The sequence below is a fragment of the Podarcis vaucheri genome (assembly GCF_965113315.1).
Source record: "Podarcis vaucheri genome assembly, chromosome: 17".
Lineage (NCBI taxonomy): Eukaryota > Metazoa > Chordata > Lepidosauria > Squamata > Lacertidae > Podarcis > Podarcis vaucheri.
This window is the reverse complement of record NC_138755.1, coordinates 15,359,119-15,381,023: the sequence shown is the minus strand read 5'-3', so window position 1 is coordinate 15,381,023 and position 21,905 is coordinate 15,359,119. Positions and strand designations below refer to the sequence as shown.

General features: G+C 42.8%; 1 protein-coding gene across 4 annotated transcripts in view; it reads right to left on the bottom strand.

The window, feature by feature from the left end:
- Positions 1 to 782: 782 nt before the first annotated feature.
- The window catches only part of SLC24A2 (solute carrier family 24 member 2), an 80,807-nt gene continuing 59,684 nt past the window's right edge, over positions 783 to 21,905 (bottom strand). For 3 of the 4 annotated variants that reach the window (XM_082204869.1, XM_082204871.1, XM_082204870.1), the window contains 7 exons: positions 21,664 to 21,714; positions 17,096 to 17,191; positions 15,402 to 15,490; positions 8,860 to 8,988; positions 5,319 to 5,408; positions 4,154 to 4,320; positions 783 to 2,677 (listed from right to left, as the gene is read on the bottom strand). In XM_082204869.1, coding sequence (XP_082060995.1) covers positions 2,428 to 2,677; positions 4,154 to 4,320; positions 5,319 to 5,408; positions 8,860 to 8,988; positions 15,402 to 15,490; positions 17,096 to 17,191; positions 21,664 to 21,714 — 872 coding nt within the window. In that variant the 3' untranslated portion in view covers positions 783 to 2,427. The remainder of the gene's footprint in view (positions 2,678 to 4,153; positions 4,321 to 5,318; positions 5,409 to 8,859; positions 8,989 to 15,401; positions 15,491 to 17,095; positions 17,192 to 21,663; positions 21,715 to 21,905) is intronic. The other variant, XM_082204872.1, reaches the window with a different exon arrangement.

Here is a 21,905-nt window from a genome sequence, read left to right as displayed (position 1 = left end):
TCAGAAGAGATGTTTGTGAAACACAAGTGCAAAGCTCCTTCTTTAGGGACGGACAGATCTTTGAATCCTAGCCCAGGTATTTTAACACAACGTACGGATATTAACTTTGGCTGCAATCCTGTGAGATGGCAGAAAGCCCTGCTAGATTCTGGAAGCTGGAATAAACCTCTAGGAACATGCATAGAATTTACAACATGGTGGTATGTGTGTCAGTATCAAGCCCAGCCCTGGATGCAACCCCAAAGGGCACAATGAACAAACAGGGCCTCTAAAGGGCACCAGCGATGTTCCAGGAAACAACAACAAACAAAGGTTTGCCCGGGAAGATGCTGTAGCAGCTTTGAAACAAGAAAGGGACAGCAGTTATGCTGCTAGTATTTGGTGGGGGGTGACTAATTTTCTTGCTTTCACTTGTTATCTCGCTTTCACCACTTTTGTTTTAATATGCCTAGGCTAATATCTAGGCTTGTTTTCTGTGAGTTCTGTGATTTACCTGGATATAGCTATGCATGAATATAGCTATGTACAGATGCATGAATACACAGAGTACAAAGGAAAGCGGAAGCGAGAGACGAACAGGAAAGCTCAGCATCAACATCTGCTGAGTCCTCAGTTATATGGTCTTAAGTATCATGTTTCCATGGCGCATGGGTGACCTACGATATCAAGAACACTGGTAATGTATCAATCACGGAACTGAGATGGCATGAGTTTTAACAAGGTAAAAGATGCTTCACAGATAAGTGCTGATTATTGTAGAAGGAAGGGCTGGTTTTTTAAAAAAGTTTTTTACAGCTGTTCTATTTAATGCTGAGTCTTAGTAAATATGAAACCTCTTTTGCTTCTTCTTTACTACTGTCCCTCTTCCTGGGGCTTCTACAGGAGATGGATGAAACTTTAATTGTTCACTGTCCCAATTTGATCTTCACATTTCTCAGCAACTTCAGAAAACGGCTTCAAACCACTTAGTTCCACATCCCTAGAAATGATTTACCTTCTCAAACATCCCCAAAGCTTTAGCAGAAAAGGAACGTGGAAGTGTGCACAGCAGTGCAGGTAACAAAAGGAAATAACCTATGGGATTTATCCGCTTCTGTTCTTGTCCCCATCATAGAGCAGTTTTGAAATTCTATTTTAAAGAGCTACACGGAAGCCACACTAGCATCTTTCATATGGCAAGGCAAATGCACTAATGGAAACAGCATTTAAAATGACTTTGTATCCTTACAGCATTGCTGCACTACCAAAATGAGTATATTTACTTAGTAGTGGTACATTTTTATGTAAATGCTGTGGGTGATGGGAATCCACACTTCAAGTGTGGGTTTTACCTGTGAGTACCTCAAAGATGTCCTGCTAATTAATATATATATATAGATGAAGAACAATAGCGAAAATGCAGAGATCCTTCTAAGGAAGCCAGAGCAAGCCAGGGTGCATCTTTTTTGGGATTAAAGGCTCGTTCTCACATGCATGGACATCGCTTGACCCCGATGCTGCACACCTAAGTATGCAAACTTCCGCCACTGGTAAAGTATTATATAAGAGGCATTGCACAACCTCTGTGATATGCAACCTGTAGTGCTTCTTTCACACATGTACATAATAGTTGCTTGCTGCTGGAGTAATGCTGTGATAAGCAGGAACATACAGGAGATGCAAGTATCCGAACTTTATTTTTTTGTTTAACTCGACTGGCCTCATATAAAGGTTATTGATTTCTCACAGTCTGGGTGTGTGTGGATCAACCCAACGTCTACTGATCTGCTCTAAACATCTGTACGCTTCTCAAACCTGCAGAGCCTCCGTGTCCACGTCACGTGCTAGCTGCACTGGAACAGCACATGATCCACGGAGAGTCGTGTCTTGTCTGTCGTTCGCTTCATGCTGACAGCACTGGGTACTGATAACTCTTTCTGTTACATTATACAAACAGATAAAATCCCAAACAGGAGAATTGCATCTCCCAAAAGATGGATATCGGCATTTCCCTGTATGTTTATAAGATACTGCGCTCTCTCTCTCTCTCTTTGTGTAGCATGTATTTGTTAATATATATAGAGAGAAAGATGCATGGGAGCAGATCCTAGGTGTAGCATACGTAATAGCTTAACATTGTTATAAAATACATGCACAATACCTCCAACAGATAAGCAGCGGGACTTCTCCAAGACCATGTTTCTGAATCACTGTTCAGCAGCAGCAATTGTATTGAGCTGAACTTCTCCACGCCTCGCTTCATGACTTCAGCTCTCCCTCTCCCCACTGTTTTAAATTAGAGGGTTCCAAAGACGTTGCTTATCTTGTCTTGCAAGACTGTTTCTTTGTTCTTGTCTGGTTCTGGTTTGGGCATTTGCTTTTGCAATTTGTGTGTGTGTGTGTGTGGGGAGGGGGGTGTTGTTCAAGAAAGCGGCACCTCCTTCCTTGTCAAATAGACACAGGGCACACGATGATCCTGTCTTCTAGAAGGACGCTGACGATCAGGAACACAAAGTAAAGCCCAAACATGGTGAAGCCCAGGAATTTGTTCATCCTCCACTTGCAAGCCGCAATGGAGAGGATGACGAAGAGCAGCATGATGAAAAGGAGGACTATTGCGCAGAAGAGCCCGTTGCTGCTCACGGCCACGGGGACAAAATTGTTGATCACAGCGTAGAGGAGCCATGGCAGAGGAAGGCTGTTGGGCGAAGAGAGAGAGAGAGACAATATTGGAAACGCTTTCACAAAGGTAGGCTTTGCTAACCACTGGAAGACAGTTACAGATAGGTAGCTGTGTTGGTCTGCCATAGTCAAAATAAAAAAATTCCTTCCAGTAGCACCTTAAAGACCAACTAAGTTAGTTCTTGGTATGAGCTTTCGTGTGCATGAACACTTGTATCTGATACACACTGAGTATCTGAAGAAGTGTGCATGCACACGAAAGCTCATACCAAGAACTAACTTAGTTGGTCTTTAAGGTGCTACTGGAAGGAATTTTTTTATTTTGACACTGGAAGACAGTGTGATTTAGCTCGCAAGCGACATTGGAAAGGCTATCAGTAGGGAGCACGGAAACATTTCTTCGGAGAATGGTAGTGCATTAGAGTCTGGAGGAGACTCTTGAGAGTCCCATGGACTGCAAGAAGATCAAACCTCTCCATTCTGAAGGAAATCAGCCCCGAGTGCTCACTGGAAGGACAGATCCTGAAGCTGAGGCTCCAATACTTTGGCCACCTCCTGAGAAGAGAAGACTCCCTGGAAAAGACCCTGATGCTGGGAAAGATGGAGGGCACAAGGAGAAGGGGACGACAGAGGATGAAATGGTTGGACAGTGTTCTCGAAGCTACTAGCATGAGTTTGACCAAACTGCAGGAGGCAGTGGAAGACAGGAGTGCCTGGCGTGCTCTGGTCCATAGGGTCACAAAGAGTCGGACACGACTAAATGACTAAACAACAACAACAAGTGCATTAGATGGGGCGAAGTGTTTTCTGTGCCAGAAGATGACGAGGAGGTTGCTGGCTGAGGTCCACTGTAAGGAGAACCGGCTCCTGTCACCTTGAGTATCACACCATTCTCTGGACAGTGGTCAAAGGCAGCAAAAGTGCATTTTGCCACACCATCAACACGGTGGCAGTGAAAGCTATATGATAAAGCCAACACCAACTAGCGTAAGAATGTCACATTTAACATGCCTTTACGCATGGCTGGGCTGTTAATATAAACCACTCAGTTTTATTTGTGATACGCAGTTGTGTCTTATTTTAACTTGTTTTTAATCCAGATTTTAGAGCCTTTTATTAGCATTTATTATGTTCAATTTATTCAGAGTAGACCCTTTCAAATGAATGTGCCTAACAAAGTCATGTTCCCTGTTTTCAGTGGGTCTGCTTTAGACTTAGTTTGAATACCTGTACCTATGTAAACCTCTTAAGAGATTTTTAGTATGTTAAGTGGTAAAAATGATAAACAAATCCATGAAGAGAAGTAACTTTGAGCAGCTTTCACAGGTTGAGAACTACTTTTCCCTTGAGGTTTCGTATTTCTAATTTACATCTTTTCCCCAAAAGTAGCAAGAAAGAACTGCAACTAATGACTGTAGTGTGAAGTTTCAATCTGTGGCTTAAGTTAAAACTGGGTGCTGCCGCTTTTTTAAAAAAGAAAAACATTACTTACCCCACAGTGATGTCAAAGATGTTACTTCCGACAGAGCTGGACACTGCCATGTCCCCCAGGCCTTTACGTGCCACAATAACACTGGTAATTAGGTCAGGGATCGATGTGCCTGCAGCTAAAATCGTCAGACCCATGATTTCTTCGCTGATGCCAATGGTTTCTCCCACCTAAACACAAAATAATATGCTGAAATCGTGGCGAAACATACTTTACTTAGCAGAGTAGAGAAGTATACCCTAGCCCAGGCATAGGCAAACTCGGCCCTCCTGATGTTTTGGGACTACAATTCCCATCATCCGTGACCACTGGTCCTGTTAGCTAGGGATGATGGGAGTTGTAGTCCCAAAAACATCTGGAGGGCCGAGTTTGCCTATGCCTGCTCTAGTCTCTCTGTGTGCTTAATTCAGGGCTGACGTCCTTAATGGAGCAGGTCGCCAGGAGGAAGAATGGCTACATGTCCAAGCAGACCTTCCCTTTGCTCTTTGGTGAGTCCATATTTAGTCTTAGCTGATCTATGAAGAGAGCTTTCCTTATTGAACTAATAACACCAATGGTCTTCTTTCAAAGGGCTGTCAGCATTTGTTACCTGTTCCCTTAGCTGGTCTGGCATTCTTCAAGCTGTTAGGTGTGCTGCTGATTTCGCTTTTGAGCACCATGCTATCTTAGCTCCCCAACTCCATAGGTACATTTCTAGATATGAAAATTATCCTCAGAATTTCTTCTACAGATCTATAGCACTTTTTCAAATGAAGAGGGCCGTGCCTGGATACAGGGCCTTTTCGACTGTGGCACCTCTTGTCTGGCATCTTTCCAGCACCAGCTGAAGACCTTTTTATTTTTCCAGGGTGGGTTTCTTCAGTACCCTGTTCTGTTTTTATGCTGAAATGGCTATTTTACTTATTTTATGGTATTGTTCTATAGCTCCATATCCCTTTCCTGTTTTAAGTTGCCCCAGAAGGTCTTAAATAACAGTACTAAATAAAAAACAGCTTCCGTCCCCCATCCTTACATCCAGAGCTTCATCTCACTCTACCAGTTATATCGTCAACGTACAGAAGCAGAGTAAAAAAGCCATTAGATGTATCAAGTTAAGTTAGCTTGCGATATAGTGAAATTTTCAGACCGGAATGGTTACACACAAAATAGAGATGTATCTTTCACTTACTTGATGTGCCCACCAGACCATTAGGTAAGAAAATACTGCTATCCAAGAGATCGATCCAAAAAACGTTAAGGGGAAAAACTTCTTTGAGCTCTGAAAAACAGAAAGAATGGGAACAGTAAGGAGAGGTGCTACTAGTTTAGTTCAAAGTCCACAAAACGAGGCATTCTACTGAAATTTACCCAGATGTATAATCTGTTTTGCTTCTATGTGCATGGCCAATCCACGCCAACCACATTTTTATCCTTCTGACTTAATCCTTCAAGGCAGACAGAAATAATCAGAAGAAATGCTCCTGTAATAAACCTTTTCATAATTTAATCCTAAATGCATCCAGGAGCCGGCCCTTGCAATTTGCTGAATGTTGTTACCCCCCTCCTCTAGTTTTGAAATGCCCCTGTGTCTTCGAAGCACATTTCCACAAGATCTTTGCATCTCTAATGTGAGAGAGGGCATGGCAAAAGGGTTCTGAAAGGATTAGTTGAAACTATCCATCGGCTATTTCCCATCTGAAGGGACATGGGTGGTGCTGTGGATTAAACCACAGAGCCTAGGGCTTGCCGATCAGAAGGTCGGCGGTTCGAATCCCCGCGACAGGGTGAGCTCCCGTTGCTCGGTCCCTGCTCCTACCAACCTAGCAGTTCAAAAGCGAGCAGTTCAAAGCGCAAGTAGATAAATAGGTACTGCTCCGGCGGGAAGGTAAATGGCATTTCCGTGTGCTGCTCTGGTTCGCCAGAAGTGGCTTAGTCATGCTGGCCACATGACCCGGATGCTGTATGCTGGCTCCCTCGGCCAGTAAAGCAAGATGAGCGCCGCAACCCCAGAGTCGTCTGTGACTGGACCTCATGGTCAGGGGTCCCTTTACCTTTGCCTATTTCCCATCTGTACATTTCCTTCCAGAAGAAATGCATGACTTTTTTTGTAATGCGTATTGGAAAGAACCTAGCACCTTCCTTATTACTAGGCATCTTTCCTGCCGTCATGGCAATAGGACACGCTGACAAGTATTTTCTATAAAGCAAATATCCAATTTCCACCCTGACAACACCAATTGGATTCAGCAACTTGAAGGAAGATTAGCTGGCTCAGTGCAGCTGATATGCAATGCTTCATCTGAGCAATTTAGATTTCCTTGATGCACATTTCAGCTCTTAAATTATGAAATGCAATACATTAAAACTAGAGCAACAACCTTTAAACATTAGGTTAATCAATTCCAAAGCTCCCCAAATAATCGGGCAGCACATTTTAATAATGTTAATTATTTTAACTCTAAGTGCTTTTGTGTAAGTACGTGCAGAAAAATAATTAACATTATTAAAATGTGCTGCCTAGCGAGCTTTTGAATACAGCGCAGCTACAGATGATAGGCACCATCAAAGAAGATACATTTATTCTTCACGGGAGGTAATGCCTCTCCTACAATGGTATCACTTGTGAAAATACACCCACGTCCCCCAAAGCATGAAGAATGAATTACCAGTTTGATTAAAGCCAATCCATAATGGACTAAGATTTCTTTAACTGGGTGACAGTCATTATTACTACCAAATAGCTTTTGATAAAACAAACGAGTTGTTCCTTAAAGCATATTCCTATGAGCAGCACGAATCCATTGCTAGAAATACGTGAATTAATTAAGATTTCTTTGGAAAACGTGCCCAAATAGGTTTTGAGAACAACAACAACAACAACAACAACAACAACAACAACAACAACAACAAAAGGTATACAGGGACATCATTTGAATCAGAGTTAGTACATTCCTCAACCCCAGCTGGTTTGCACTGGCCCTGACTTTCCAATAGAATTTCTCTTTAAGTGTTTAATCTGTCTACAGTTGTGTCCAAACTTTTTTCACAGAGGGATTTGATGAAATGACGGACCGTGGCTTTTTTTAAGGACTGAAGTTGTTGAGCTTTTGTTTTTTTTAGGATTTTACCTCAGGAAATAAACTACCACAGGGGCCAGATTAAACTGACCAGCAGGCTGGATTAGGCCCCCAAAATGGACTTTGGACATGCCTGGTCTACGCTGTATGATGGTGCAACCAGTTGCCTTGCTGCTCATTTGCGCATGCTGCAAAGGTGTTAAAGCCTAAAGGTAAAGGGATCCCTGACCATTAGGTGCAGTCATGATCAACTCTGGGGTTAAGGTGCTCATCCCGCTTTATTGGTTGAAGGAGCCGGCGTACAGCTTCCGGGTCATGTGGCCAGCATGACTAAGCCGCTTCTGGCGAACCAGAGCAGTGCATGGAAACGCCGTTTACCTTCCCGCCGGAGGGGTACCTATTTATCTACTTGCACTTTGATGTGCTTTTGAACTGCTAGGTTGGCAGGAGCAGGGACCGACCAATCGGAGCTCACCCCGTTGCGGGGATTCGAACCACTGACCTTCTGATCAGCAAGCCCTAGGCTCTGTGGTTTAACCCACAGTGCCACCCATGTCCCACTGAAGGAAATACAAAAATAGTAAATGGAGGGGCTACAACTTCACTTGGGAGGGGCAGGCTGCTTGGCTCTAATTTGCTGCCAAGGAGTGTGGTGGAGTCTCCTTCTTTGGAGGCCTTTAAGCAGAAGCTTGACAACCATATGTCAGGAGTGCTCTGATGGTGTTTCCTGCTTGGCAGGGGGTTGGACTCGATGGCCCTTGTGGTCTATTCCAACTCTATGATTCTATGATTCCACTGAAATTAAAAACAAAAAACGGAATTTCTTTCCAGGAAAGAACTGTGCTCCCAGGTGTGCTCCCTTGATTCTATTATGGAAAATACTTTATCCAAATGAATGCAGAAACTTCTGCAGAAGAGGGGACTAAAGGATACACAAACTGCTGGGCGCCTGCAGAATCCAAGGGGGACTATTTCTTATGCATATGTACTGATAATAGACATCTAAAGAAACAGCCACAGGGATCAACATGAAAGGACTATTCATGCCGTATTTTATAGGTTGCCATTAAATATTTACATAGGTAAATGGCAATATATTCACAGCTATTGTCTGCCAGCTTAAGAACGGCTCAAACCAAATGTCATTTCACGCAGCAACTCTTGCTGGGTAATTTTTCCACCAGGAAATTTAATGGAGGCAAAGGGATCGTGAACTTAAGTTACAGATCCCTAACAACCGTACACATCTTGAGAAGATCTGCTACTTTGAAACGGGAAGATACCTGTTATGCCTATTGGTGTGGTTGCTCGAGAGCGATCAGGCAAGGTCCCTCACTGGTCTTTTCAAAGGCTTTATTATTGGTGCAAAACCTTTACAATGCAGAACGCCTCTATTCCATGTCTTGCTCACTCACTAGCAGAATCTGAGAGTGGGCGGTCCTTAAACTTTCCCCAGCAGAGTAGTCTCTTGACCCCCAGCCGACGCCTCCCCTTCCATCCTCCGCTGAGGAAGTGCTGCTTCCCACGAGCTTTGGAAGCTCTCTGCAATCCAGCTGCCCTTCCCCCTCTCGCCTCTGAGCTGATGGCAGTTCCCTGACAATACCCAATATTTCAAATCCTATACAAAAAGGGAATAATCATTGCACTGCTTACAGGGTTTCTGACGTCAGGCAGGGTAGCCCATAATGGAAAAACGATGGGGAGAATAGCCAGATAGGTGAGCTGTTTGCGGGGCGTGTCGGGCCAGGCCAGGCTGAGGGGCTGATCTTCATCCTCCTCTTCCTGTTACAAGGGAGAGAAATTGCAATAATGTTAATTTGGCTGCAAAACGGAAAGTTGTGCTTTTTATGTCGCACACCGCCCCGGGGTTTTCAGATAAAGGGTGGTAAATAATAATAATAATACTAGCATAAAAGCTATACAAGTTTTAGACATCTTGTGATATAAGAAAGGTAACAGTTACAAATCAGTCTTGGGTCCCAACTATGTACACTTTTCACTGAATTTCCTTTTTTTAAAAAAAAAAACAAAACTTTTTTTTGCAATATTATATAACCCAGATTTTGGATGGCAAAGAAGCAGAAACTTATTTCAGTGAATTTGCTTTGCTTCTGCTAGTAATGGGGAGCAGCAAAAAACTTGACAGAGCACTGAATAATCAAAATTTCTCCCTCCTCTTTCCCATCCAGCTCCTGAACATTCACCAAACATTTCCCATTCATGTTCAGCAATAAGGGCTAAAAACGTGCTTTGAAAAAATGGAGCATGTGCCCAGAATGTGTGATTCTGTGTTCTATAGTGCAGAGCCCATTCAATGTTGCATGTGCTCACAAAGGATTAAGGGGGGGGGGGGACCACCGGTACTGTGAAAACTCATTTTCTAGCCTGGAGGTTATTCACTATGTAGAATGTTCAGATAGGAGAATCAGTTACAATTCAGCCATAAAAACCTTGCACCTACTTAATATTTCTTAATCTAAACAACTCTGCAAGGGTTTTAATGATGGGGAAAATGGGATTCCTGTACAGGCTACAGAAATGCTAAATCCCAATTAGGATATACTTTAACATGTGTTTTGGTCCATAAACTGGCTCCCAGTACGTTTCCAAGCACAATTCAAAGTGTTGGTGCTGACCTTTAAAGCCCTAAAAGGCCTTGGTCCAGTATACCTGAAGGAGCATTTCCACCCCCATCGTTCAGCCCGGACACTGAGGTCCAGCACCGAGGGTAGTGGCGCCCGCCTTGTGGAACACCCTCCCACCAGATGTCAAAGAGAAAAACAACTACCAGACTTTTAGAAGACATCTGAAGGCAGCCCTGTTTAGGGAAGCTTTTAATGTTTAATAGGTTATTGTATTTTAGTGTTCTGTTGGAAGCCGCCCAGAGTGGCTGGGGAAACCCAGCCAGATGGGCGGGGTATAGATTTTTTATTATTATTATTATTATTATTATTATTATTATTATTATTATTAACCATGATGTTGCCGTCTTCCTGCATTATCAGCAGCAGCAGTTTGTGACAGCGCTGCTGAACTGAGTAGCTTTGCTACAATTCTGAAGCAGCGTGACTCAGTTACTATGCGTAAAATAACTGAACTGTACAACTGGAAGGGACCCCGAGGGTCATCCATTCCAACCCTCTGAAATGCAGGAATCTCAGCTCAAGCAGCCCTGGCAGATGGCCATCCAACCTCTGCTTGAAGACCTCCAAGGAAGGAGAGTCCACAATCTCCCGAAGGAGCCTATTCCAAATTGTTTTCAAGCAGGTGTAGTTGATGTTTCATCATGTTAACATCATAGGCTCCAATATTTTTGCAAGTGAATTTTTGCCGTAATGCACCATTCCAGTTTCCCCCTGAAGTGGAGTGTTTGCACTCTGCATGTTGCGTAAGCTATTCCTTCACCTTGCCAATGCTGAATGAACTATGGGGGAAACTGGCTTAGCTGCCACAGGCGTCAATCACCTGCGCGGAGACTGTGATCTGCGTGAGGTTACTCTCAGAACTGGTTGCTTGCCAGTGATCTGAGCTCACAGTCTGGCTGGCCAGTGGAAAATGAGGACAGGGCTCCTGAACCATTAATAGTACTGCAGAAGAGGGATTTTCAGCTGATGCAATTTGCCTTCCACCTGCCTTGCCCCACCCTCCAGTCTTTGCTTCTCAATTTGTATTGTATTATTTTATGCACTGTGGCTTGCTGTTGTTTTATTGATTGTAGTTTCGAAATTATTTATTGCAATTGTTAAGATCGGGTTTCTGTTTAATTTTTATATGCTGATATTATAATTCTATACTATTCTAATGATTGTTGAATGTTACTATATTTGATGTCGATTGCTTATTTTAAAGCTGTTTCATTATCACATTCTTGTATTGCATTAAATTGTTATAAGGTGTACATTCTTTGTTTCTTCAGCTTGTAAACCGCCTTGAGTATTGTAAGATAGAAAGGCGGTATACAAATTAAAAGTGATGATGATGATGACAACTCTCACTCTCTGCTACACAACTATTAGAGGAGCAGGGGCCACCCAAAAGCAGTCAAAAATTGCTTGTGTAGACCAACCCAGCAAAGGGAAATTAAAGTCCAGTACCAAAGTCCAGTACCAAAGTAAGGGACGCGGGTGGCGCTGTGGGTTAAACCGCAGAGCCTAGGACTTGCTGATCAGAAGGTTCGAATCCCCGCAACGGGGTGAGCTCCCGTTGCTCGGTCTCTGCTCCTGCCAACCTAGCAGTTCAAAAGCACGTCAAAGTGCAAGTAGATAAATAGGTACCGCTCCAGCGGGAAGGTAAACGGTGTTTCCGTGCGCTGCTCTGGTTCGTCAGAAGCAGCTTAGTCATGCTGGCCACATGAACCGGAAGCTGTAGGCCGGCTCCCTCGGCCAATAAAGCGAGATGAGCGCCACAACCCCAGAGTCGGTCACGACTGGACCTAATGGTCAGGGGTCCCTTTACCAAAGTCTCTGTAATTATACTGGTTTGTAAAGTTGAGATGGTCTACTGCTCCCAGCCTTTCCTGTGATAATTCACTCCTTGCCTAGTTTGTTGGTATTAACCATGTTTTGGAGTAATGTGATTCACCTTCGCTCTGCTTCTGTTCATTCTCCTTAAAAAACTTTAAATGACCAATGGTTGCAGTGCTGATGACACAGATGTGATACACCTTAGGAGCAGAACTGCAACCCATGAGTTGAAGAGATATAATTCTACAGAACCACACCATCTAAATGCATGTTCTCACTCTTCACTCCCCCAAAAGCTGTTTATCTTGCTAGAAACATTCAGTGATCCCAAGGAATAATGGGATAGGGAGAAATGGCCAACTATTCATAGTTAAAAGTCAAGCTATTTTGACAAATGTGGCCCAGTATGCATTGCAAGGAGACAAAACACCCCAGAAAGGAACTTTTCCTGAAATGAGTAAATCCTGTGTTATCCCTCTGATGTATCAAGCAAAACCCACTTTGCCACAGTCATTCAATAAAGCTGTTTACTAATCACAGAGAAAACAATATGGACTTAAGTTTGCCCCTTTTCACTAGAAGTTGTCTTTGCCATGGCAGGCATGCGCGCATATATATATATATATATTTCTGATTTGGTTTCCATAGAAACTGGTAAAAAAGGAACACGTCTGAGTGGGAGGAGATGTTAATGTGAAAGTGAATGTTATTTTTAGGGAAGTCACAGGTTAGAACAATTACAGCTGAACTTGCTTAACTGCTTATCTAACAGGGGAATGGTGCTTTTAAAAGGTATATAAAATTTCTGGATGATCTTCCATAGGGCAGCCTAATTTTTTCAGCGAGTGGCTCCTGTAGTACTTTTGGCCTTTTTAAAAATCAAACATACTCAGTGCCAAGCTATAGAACATAACATTCTAATGCTAGCAGCAAGAAAATATACAGTAATACATGACCTTTCCTTTGGAAAGCGAGTGGTAGCTTTTGTTTATCGGAAATGAAATAGAGTGCATTGCTACTCTATGAAATATAAATGGTTGCAAAGTACACTACTCTCAGATTAGTAGAAGCTATGAGGAACAGGCTTGCAAGATTTTCTTGGCCTGAGTTAAGTAGTGTAACAAGTAGTTCAGCACCTGCCACTGGGCAGCTGTGTCAGCTTGGCAAGGTTACTGAAAGACCAGCAGATTAAGGCTTTAATCCTGTGTTCCCTCACCTGTACGTAAGTCCCAAATAACTCAGTGGTGCTTACTTCTAAGTAAACATGTACAGGTTTGGGCTGTCAGTGCAGTATAAATTTTCATGGCCTAGAACAGGGGTGTCAAACTCAAATTCATCGGGGGCCGTATCAGCAGTTTGGTCACCCTCAAAGGCCCGGTTGTATCTGTAGGTCCTACAGTAAAGTGGAGGTTTCCTGTGTAGAACGGCCCGCGCCGCTAGAGGGCAGACGTTCTCTGGCTTGTAGGCTGCCGCGCATGCGCTGAAGAGGCAGCTTTCTTGTGTCAAAAAAAAAAAAAGCGAGAATAAAAGGTGAAGGCTGGCGGCCGGTGGTGGCTACACGGGCCACATGTGTTTGACACCCGTGGCCTAGAATCTCAGCTGGGGGATACATGACAATGTCCACAACTCTGTGTAAAGCTTAAAATACGGAACAGCAATTGCTGATAGCAGCAGCATCAGAGTTTTACTATGTCAATTAACAGCTATACTGGGACAGTAAAACATGGTATCTAGTGAAGCTTAAATGATGGAATCAAACTTCTTGATTAGTATCAATCAAGCTATCTGACACGCTGTTCTCCCTCTGAAATTCCTCTGACAGGGAACTCCAACATTCATATAAAAAGTGAAGCGTTCTGGGAAATTAAAAGGCTCACCCACTGGTTTCTAAATGTTGCCATTTCTGATGCCAGATTTTTGTTGATTTCTTCTTTTGCAGAACTGGCAGAGGATAGCATGGTTTGATCCAGTTGTATGGACTTGCAAAAATTCAGGTCCCTTCTCTTTACAGTTTATTCAAAATAAGGCAGACATAGCACTTTGCTTTTGAAAACAAGACTTCCTGACTCTGCAGGATTTTCCAGTGGGCTTAGAAAACGCTAGACACACAACGACTGTACATAGAATATTCTATGAGATGCAGTTGTGCTTCCTTGTGCCTCTGTTCTTCCTGAATAATTTCTGAGCCCTGAGTGACAGGAAGGATAAAGACTTCCAAATTAATTTGTTCAGTTCTAGACCCTTTTGTGTTTTTCTCCTGTGCTTAAAGAAAACACTTCCTTGTTAGACAGACAAAGGGCAAGATCCAGGCCAAACTAAGCAGTCTTAAATCCTGGTGATTCAATGGGAGAGTAGAGCAGATGCTCAAATATCTCCCAGTGAAATCAAAGTGCTTAACTGAAATTAAAGTCCTGGGTGATACCTAATGTAAACAAGAAGATAACAAAACAATATTCATATGGAAAATTAAATCACTGCGCTTTGTCTTTTTTTGTCTGTCTGCTTTGAAGACAGCCTTGTTTAAAAACTGAAATTATTTCAAGACTATTCAGGCACATCAATAGGTGGAGCCACAGGTATATTTGCTATGACTCTAATTACGAAGTCTTGAAAGTGGGAATCCATTTGTCAAAAACTCATTCTGGGTCAAAACTTGTGTTAGTCAAGTTAAGATTTACCTGTGAAAGAGGGCTTTGTATCCTTCTTTTTCTTTTCTTTTAGTTTAATCTTTTTTATTATAATGTATTAATAAAATCTTATAAATAATGAGAAATAAAATAAAACGAGAGAATGCGGGTTAGGTTGCTGCACTCACAAGTGTGTCCCTTTTATGAATCCAGTTAATCACAGCTGACAGGCTGCAGTCTTGGGAGGAAATGTTTTGCTCAGCGCAAGGAAAGAATCTCTATTAATGGAACCAGGTGATGTGAACGCAGTTCCCTAGGCAAGTGTGAGAAATGCACCCTGGAAGGAAACATCGCTGACTTTGGCCCAACCTTGAGAAAAATGTTCCCTCAGAAGTTTTGGAGAGCCAGTTTGCCACGTATCACACGACACGGCTGCTGCATCAGCTTATGTGAAACCACTGGGCTTTTTTAAATCTCCAAGGCGATTGTTCTTGCATATAGGTTATCTCTTGATAAGTGGTAAGCGTCCCCCACCCTGGGCCCACAGACTTCGTACGGTAAAAACATAAGGGTGCTACTGAAATGGACCAAAGGTCCACTTTGTCCAGGGATGAGGAAGATGAGCCAGCATAGTCCTTTGTCAGCGAGGACAGGCACTGAAGTCTGGCAACATCTGGAAGGCCACAACCTCCCCATTCCTGGCCTACACCCATAATTCTGTTTGCAACAGTGATCAGCTGGATGTTTCTAAGGGGTGTGTGAGGAGGGCATAAAGCTAATGGCCAAGTGATCAAACCAAGTGGCCAACACTACAGCTTGTGTCCATGCAATTCACAAACACCGTATGATAACTAGCTATACCTGTGGAGGACTGAATTCTTGTGAGGAGGGAGAAGAGGAGGAAGAAGAAGAGAAGAAGAAGAAGAAGAAGAAGAAGAAGAAGAGTCTCTCTCTCTCTCTCTCTCTCTCTCTCTCTCTCTCTCCAGTGTTTCATAATTTTATGAATCTCTTTGCCCTTTTATGGTACTTCCTGTGCATCACAAAATCATGCATAAATAGGGATGGAGGAGACAGGGGGCAGAAGGGGAAGGAATAAGATAGCAACCTCTACTGCTCCAACAGCTGTTCCGTTTTGCATAGCTCCATCATTTGGTGGTGTCACTTCAACTTCGACTTTTGCAGCGTTTGGGGCACCTGAAGCATATTCCAGAAATTAAAAAACAAAATGTAAGCAAAACTGAGAACATATCAGTTACTTTTCAACCATTAATCTGTAACTCATTGAACAATTAAGCACTGCTGATATAAGAGTTAGTTTGAGACAAAAATAGTCTAGCTTAAACCTACTGAAGCCAGTGGCATTTAAAGGAGAGTTCAAACTGAATGCTAACAGAGTTTAATATAATATCTTTGTAATCTTTACTTTCTTTGCTCCAATATCAAGTCTATTAATTAATCACCTCCTTTTTTACACAGCTGCTCACCCAGAGCGAATTAGTCTCTTATCGTGCATCTGCCTCTTACAGACACGGCCAACTCCCAGGACCTCAGGTGGAACTGCTCAGGAGATGAAACTGGCGGAGAGAAGCTCTGTGATTTGCTCCTCTTTGCCCATACATAAGCATTTATTTGTAGTGCTTTGGGATTCTCCTAGTTCCTGTTCCGCTAGACCTGACTGGTGCAAGGATAAACCTGGGCTATTCACACACACCACAATTTAAAGACTCGTGAAAAGGTGAAGGAGGAAGGCATAAAAGACACTGCTTATTCTGCAGTATATTCTCTGACTCCTAGCCAGTCTCTAGAAGAATGTGGATAAGGGATGCGGGGCTATCCCTTAATTGGGGGACACACACGTGTATCAGCTGGTGGGTTGCAAATGAGCCAACTTGTTGACCATCATTAGCCTGTGTGATCACAGAGGATTATCTAAGCCAGGGGAGGGGAGGGGAACTGGCTGAGTGGGACTGCCCAGCTGTCAATCAGCTGATTCTAGTATGATGTCAGGTGATATCTTCAAAGGGGTTCACTGTCACTGCATCACACAACATGTGGGCAGGTGGGTCTGGTTTGGGAAATGGCTTGCTGGGCCTAATTAGGCGATAGGCTGCTGTTCCCCACCGCTGATCTAAGCTTAAATAAAACCAGGCATGGAAAAAAGATGTTGCAGAAGGAAAGCTTGTTCTTCACTTCTGCTTTCAACTTGGCGAACACAGTTGCACCACATATACCAAGAAGCCAAGGGAAGCATGTTTGCATTGGAAGGCAGATGAGAATGCCAGACCCATCCATGTTGTGCAGAACAGATGCAGGTTTATTTGCAACAAAAAAAGTACATGCTATTTTGCAATTATACTATAAATACAGAGGTATTACCTCATTTTTTTTAAAAAATGCGGTATTTTCTCGAGTAAAGTACTCTATAGCATTTCTATTCACATATTTAATTCTCTCCTCTTAGGCAAAGATCATAAGATGACCTGGCTGGTAGCCAGATTCTGCGCCCAGATTTGTAGGCACAGATCATCCTCTGCAATAAAATAGCTTACTAGGGAAATGCTGAAGTTCCCCTTTGGGGCGCCTCAGGGTCATTTTTTTTATGGTAGCCCAAATCTCAGTTGTACGGGTGTATGTATATATCTCAATTTTAACTCATGAGCTAACGCTGCAATCTGCTCCGATTGTATATTTTATCTTTATGAATGCTGTTTTTATTGTGTTATGTTATGTGAGCTGGTCTTTGATATCTATTCACATATCTGCAAACGAAATAATTAAATATTATTATGTTTTGCCTACCGGCATGATTAGCACTTCCATTCCGTTTTTCACCGTCCTCCACCTGACACTTTTTGGCCATCTTATGAAGAATAGATGCCCTTTCTTTGAACTTTCCTGAAAGAAAGAAAAAAACCACATTTGTAAAGCACAGCTATCGGAGGTGGCAGATTCCTGTTACTGCCTCAGCTTTTTGCACCGTGAAAGAGCAAGCTGAACTTATATCTTCCAACTTGAATAGCTGCAAAACGGTGGCTTAGTATTGCGTGTATATTTGTATCATCAGAAGCTCCTGCAAGACTGAGAGACAGCACCTTGGACCAAGGGGACACATGGATTTGGTTTCAATTAACTCTGAATGAAGAAACCTGTCAGAATTAACACCAACTTTTATTAATAGGATGACTGCTATGCTTTGCCTCCCCCCCCATTCCTAGGAGACAAATTCCAGAAGAGACAACTAACAGCTCAGTCCTATGCAAATTTACACTAGATCTCACTAAATTAAATGGATTGCAGCCTAAGAGGCCTGTGGCAGCCCAGAGACTAATGCGTTAATTGTGGCAAAATCATTCTCAAGCTAGAGCCTACATAGTAAATATAGGGGTGAATACCAATGATATCTGTCTGAATGCACAACTGACTTCTGCATGAGCAATGGGACTTCCTGCTCCTCTCCTCCCCCTATAGCCCACCAGCCGACCCCAAAATCTTTTCCAGAGGATCCCGCAACCCTCTGGGACAGATAGGGGGGTTATACCGCAAGGGGGACGGAGAGGAATTGGAGATTCACTCATGCAACGGGGGGGGGGGGGAAGAATAATTAAAATGTTTCTTTTTCCTTCCTCTGAGAATCTCAAGGTAGTATACAACAGTTTTAAGACACATATGAAACACTAAAACACAAACAATAAAATGCAGCCAACAAATCATACGCTATTTACTTATCAATTAATCAATAAAATACTTTAACCCAATAAGACCTTTATGCAACTCAGAGACCTAACTGCATGACATTTGTAATTATCCTACAATATATTTTCTCCGTTCTGATAATGAATTTTGATAATGAGCAGGAACTGGCTGAGCGAACACCATGGACCAGTGTCTGATTCAAATTTAATGTAGTAAAACAACCCAGAGTTTGCAGCAAACCAGTTTCCTATTTTATCTGAAAATAAGAACCTGTCTTTTGCACAAACCAGGATACTTCCCATGATGGATATTGTTTTGCTCTGTTGTTGTCTTTGGACAAAAAAGCTTGGCATATTTGCTAAGCCATGAAAAGCCTACGTAGAAGAGGTGAAAGTAAAAAAAATGAATGTATGTACCCTAAGCAGCAATCTGTTTTTACAACTGTATTCAACTCCTTTGCCTGGGGGTGGGGGGGAGCACATGATTGTGTCTCCAGCTATAACTGGGATCGGCCCACAGCACGGACTTCCAGTATTCATCTTAAGAATTGCTTTTCAATTAGTAGTGGAGCGATTTAAGGATATAGCTCAAATATAATGGGAGGCAGTAGGCAGCGGGAAATACCGAATATTTGTGGGGAAGTGGTGGAAGAGAAATATTTTTCTATTTCCCTTTTCATTATGTTTCTGAGATGCAGACAACAATGGTTTTTGCCCCCCCCCCAAAAGACCTTCCTGAGATCAGATTAGTTTCTAAAAATGTAACCTTTGTGGTTTTCTGAAAGGCTTTTGGAGAGCAGAAGATGGCTGGATGCAGAGAAGCAACGAAAACTGGGACTAGGAACATAGAAGGTTATCTATGAAGGCATAAAGCTTGGATATAATCATGTAATCAAATAAAAGATAAACATGGCAATTGATGGACACCAATAAAATTCGTCTCTCCAGCGGCAAGATTTTTATTATTTGATGTTTGCAGTGTCCGATGGATGTATTTTAAAGTTGGTACTGGTTTGACACAGAATAATGCACTTGGCAAGCATGGCACAGCTTGAAAACAGGAGCATTTAATACAACATAATGTAATAGCGAGATCAATGGGTGCTTCAAGAAACAAAAGCCAGACTATATAAAGAGTGGTTACAAAGAGAAATGAAGAACCGATTAATGAGATGTCATCTGTTCATTAGTTAGTTCATTCTAATGCAGTGGAAAACGCAAAAAATAATAGGTACAAAACCTCACATGGTAAAGAGTACAAATCTACTTATGGGTAGAAAAATGGATACAGATCGATTATGGATTCATCAGAAGAGGCACACAAACAGAAAAGGCTATTTACAATCTGGTCCTATTGGCCGGGTCCTATTGCAAGATCACACCTGTTTCTCTTGCAGCCAGAGGGACTCGCAAACAGGCAGTTGTTCTACCCCCCAACAAAGCCAGTGGTTGTACTGACTGCCAGGGCCATAATGGGGAAAGTGCTCATTTCAGCCGCTTAGCATGAGGGGAGGGGAACCTGGCAGTGTTAATCTAAAATCCCACCATCCCTGACCACTGGCCATGCTGACTGGGTCTGTTGAGAGCTGAAGTCCAGAAGCATTTGAAAAGCCAGCCCCATCCACACAACAGACTTTTCCAGTGCTAAAGGTAAAGGTAAAGGGACCCCCTGACCATTAGGTCCAGTCGTGACCGACTCTGGGGTTGCGGCGCTCATCTCGCTTTATTGGCCAAGGGAGTCGGCGTACAGCATCCAGGTCATGCGGCCAGCAGGACTAAGCTGCTTCTGCCGAACCAGAGCAGCGCACGGAAACGGCGTTTACCTTCCCGCTGGAGTGGTACCTATTTATCTACTTGCACTTTGACGTGCTTTCGAACTGCTAGGTTGGCAGGAGCAGGGACCGAACAACGGGAGCTCACCCCGTCGCGGGGATTTGAACCGCCGACCTTCTGATTGACAAGTCCTAGGCTCTGTGGTTTAACCCACAGCGCCACCCACGTCCCACTTTTCAGTGCTACAGGAGCCCTAAGAGCTTGGGAGTCACGAGCTACAAGGAGAATTTGTCTTTGCCTCCGTCATCCGATACACTTTTAGAGCTGCAAACCAATGTCTGAACAACCATGGCAAAACTTTGGAGCCCACAAAAGCCAAGAAGACCAATGCAATTCACTGCATGCAAATGCAGAAGAGCAAGAGTCATGCATTTCTGAGAATTGCGGGGTGGAAAGGAGCATCTTTCAAGTTTGACATGGAGCTAATTTAAGGCGGATATGTCCAAGTATAGATCTGTAACTGCTCTCTAAAAGGCTTTATACAGAATTATTTTTACAGTTGTGGAAGATTACCAAGGCACAGCATCTAAGCACAAAACTTTTCAAAACATTTTTGCTACCTAGCCTTCCACTAACAATGGACATAAAAAGGTAAAGGGACCTCTGACCATTAGGTCCAGTCATGGCCGACTCTGGGGTTGCGGTGCTCATCTCGCTTTATTGGCCGAGGGAGCCATCGTATAGCTTCCAGGTCATGTGGCCAGCATGACTAAGCTGCCTCTGGCGAACCAGAGCAGCGCACAGAAATGCCGTTTACCTTCCCGCTGGAGTGTTACCTATTTATCTACTTTGACTTTTATGTGCTTTCGAACTGCTAGGTTGGCAGGAGCAGGGACCGAGCAACGGGAGTTCACCCTGTTGCGGGGATTCGAACTGCTGGCCTTCTGATCAGCAAGTCCTAGGCTCTGTGGTTTAACCCACAGCGCCACCCACACCCAACAATGGGCGTAGTTTGTGGCAAATTGCCAATCTTACTTCCTGTTCGAGATCCATTCAGCACCAAATATGTGAGAGAGGGAAGAGGGAAGTGCCTCACTTCCTTCCATGGATTCTTCCTTGCAATTGCCCCCTCCCTGAATAAGGATTGCAAGAACTCTCAGTGCAGCTCCACCTTTGGTTCAGCCATGGGGAGGAGACAATAGTAGCATCACCCACCTCTCATTCATCCATCAAAACTTTGGATAAGGACTGCGTGTGCTGACAAGATGGAGCAAACTGCTAATTGGCATAGCTTACATTTTTAAAATGGCTGCACGGGTGTAAACTATATCTCAGTTGTTAATGTGGATTGCACAACATCACCTAACCTCGATGAAAACACTCACATCAATTAACCAAATATTTTGATGAAGCTCTGAACGATTTGCACGTAGGTGTTTGCAAAATCAAAAGGTCATCTCCTAGCCTTGCTATATCCGAAATGAGAAGTGTGATTGATAAGTCTCATTGTGTCTTGCGTTAATAAATCTAGGCACATTTAGACAGTGGTCTTTTTACACACTTAGATGCGAGTGGGTCCCACTGAACTCAGTAGGGCTTGCTGTGGACATGATCAGGTTTGCATGAAGAAGAAAATTTTAAAATTGACGATCGGTGGAAGTGTGTGCTATGTCAAAGCAAAACTGATTTGCTGTATGGCAATAAAAAAAGAAACAGCAAATGCGAGTTGATAAAAATGTTAAGAAGTATGGTAGCACATCACACTATGTCAGTGAAATCATGCAAAGAGGAACTAAAAAAAAACCAAGAAGAAGAAAAGTAATCACAGTAGTTTTTTTTGTTTTTTGTTTAAAAAAAGAGTATAAAAAAATGCTGAGACAAAAATTCCAAAATATTTCTTACCTTCTTCAGTCATTGTGTCATAATATTTTAGCTTTCCATATGATCCAAGCTCTACAACATCATAGTAAAAGACACAGAGATAAGGAAGCAGCAGACATTCAAAGTAATCAACATGCTTTCACACATTCTCAATAAAATTCACAGCAATAATCTTTCTGCAGAGTAGGGAAGCACAGCTTGTCAAAATGAGACATATTTATGAAAATTGTTTCTGTAGTTAATATAAGCATCTTGGATAGGTT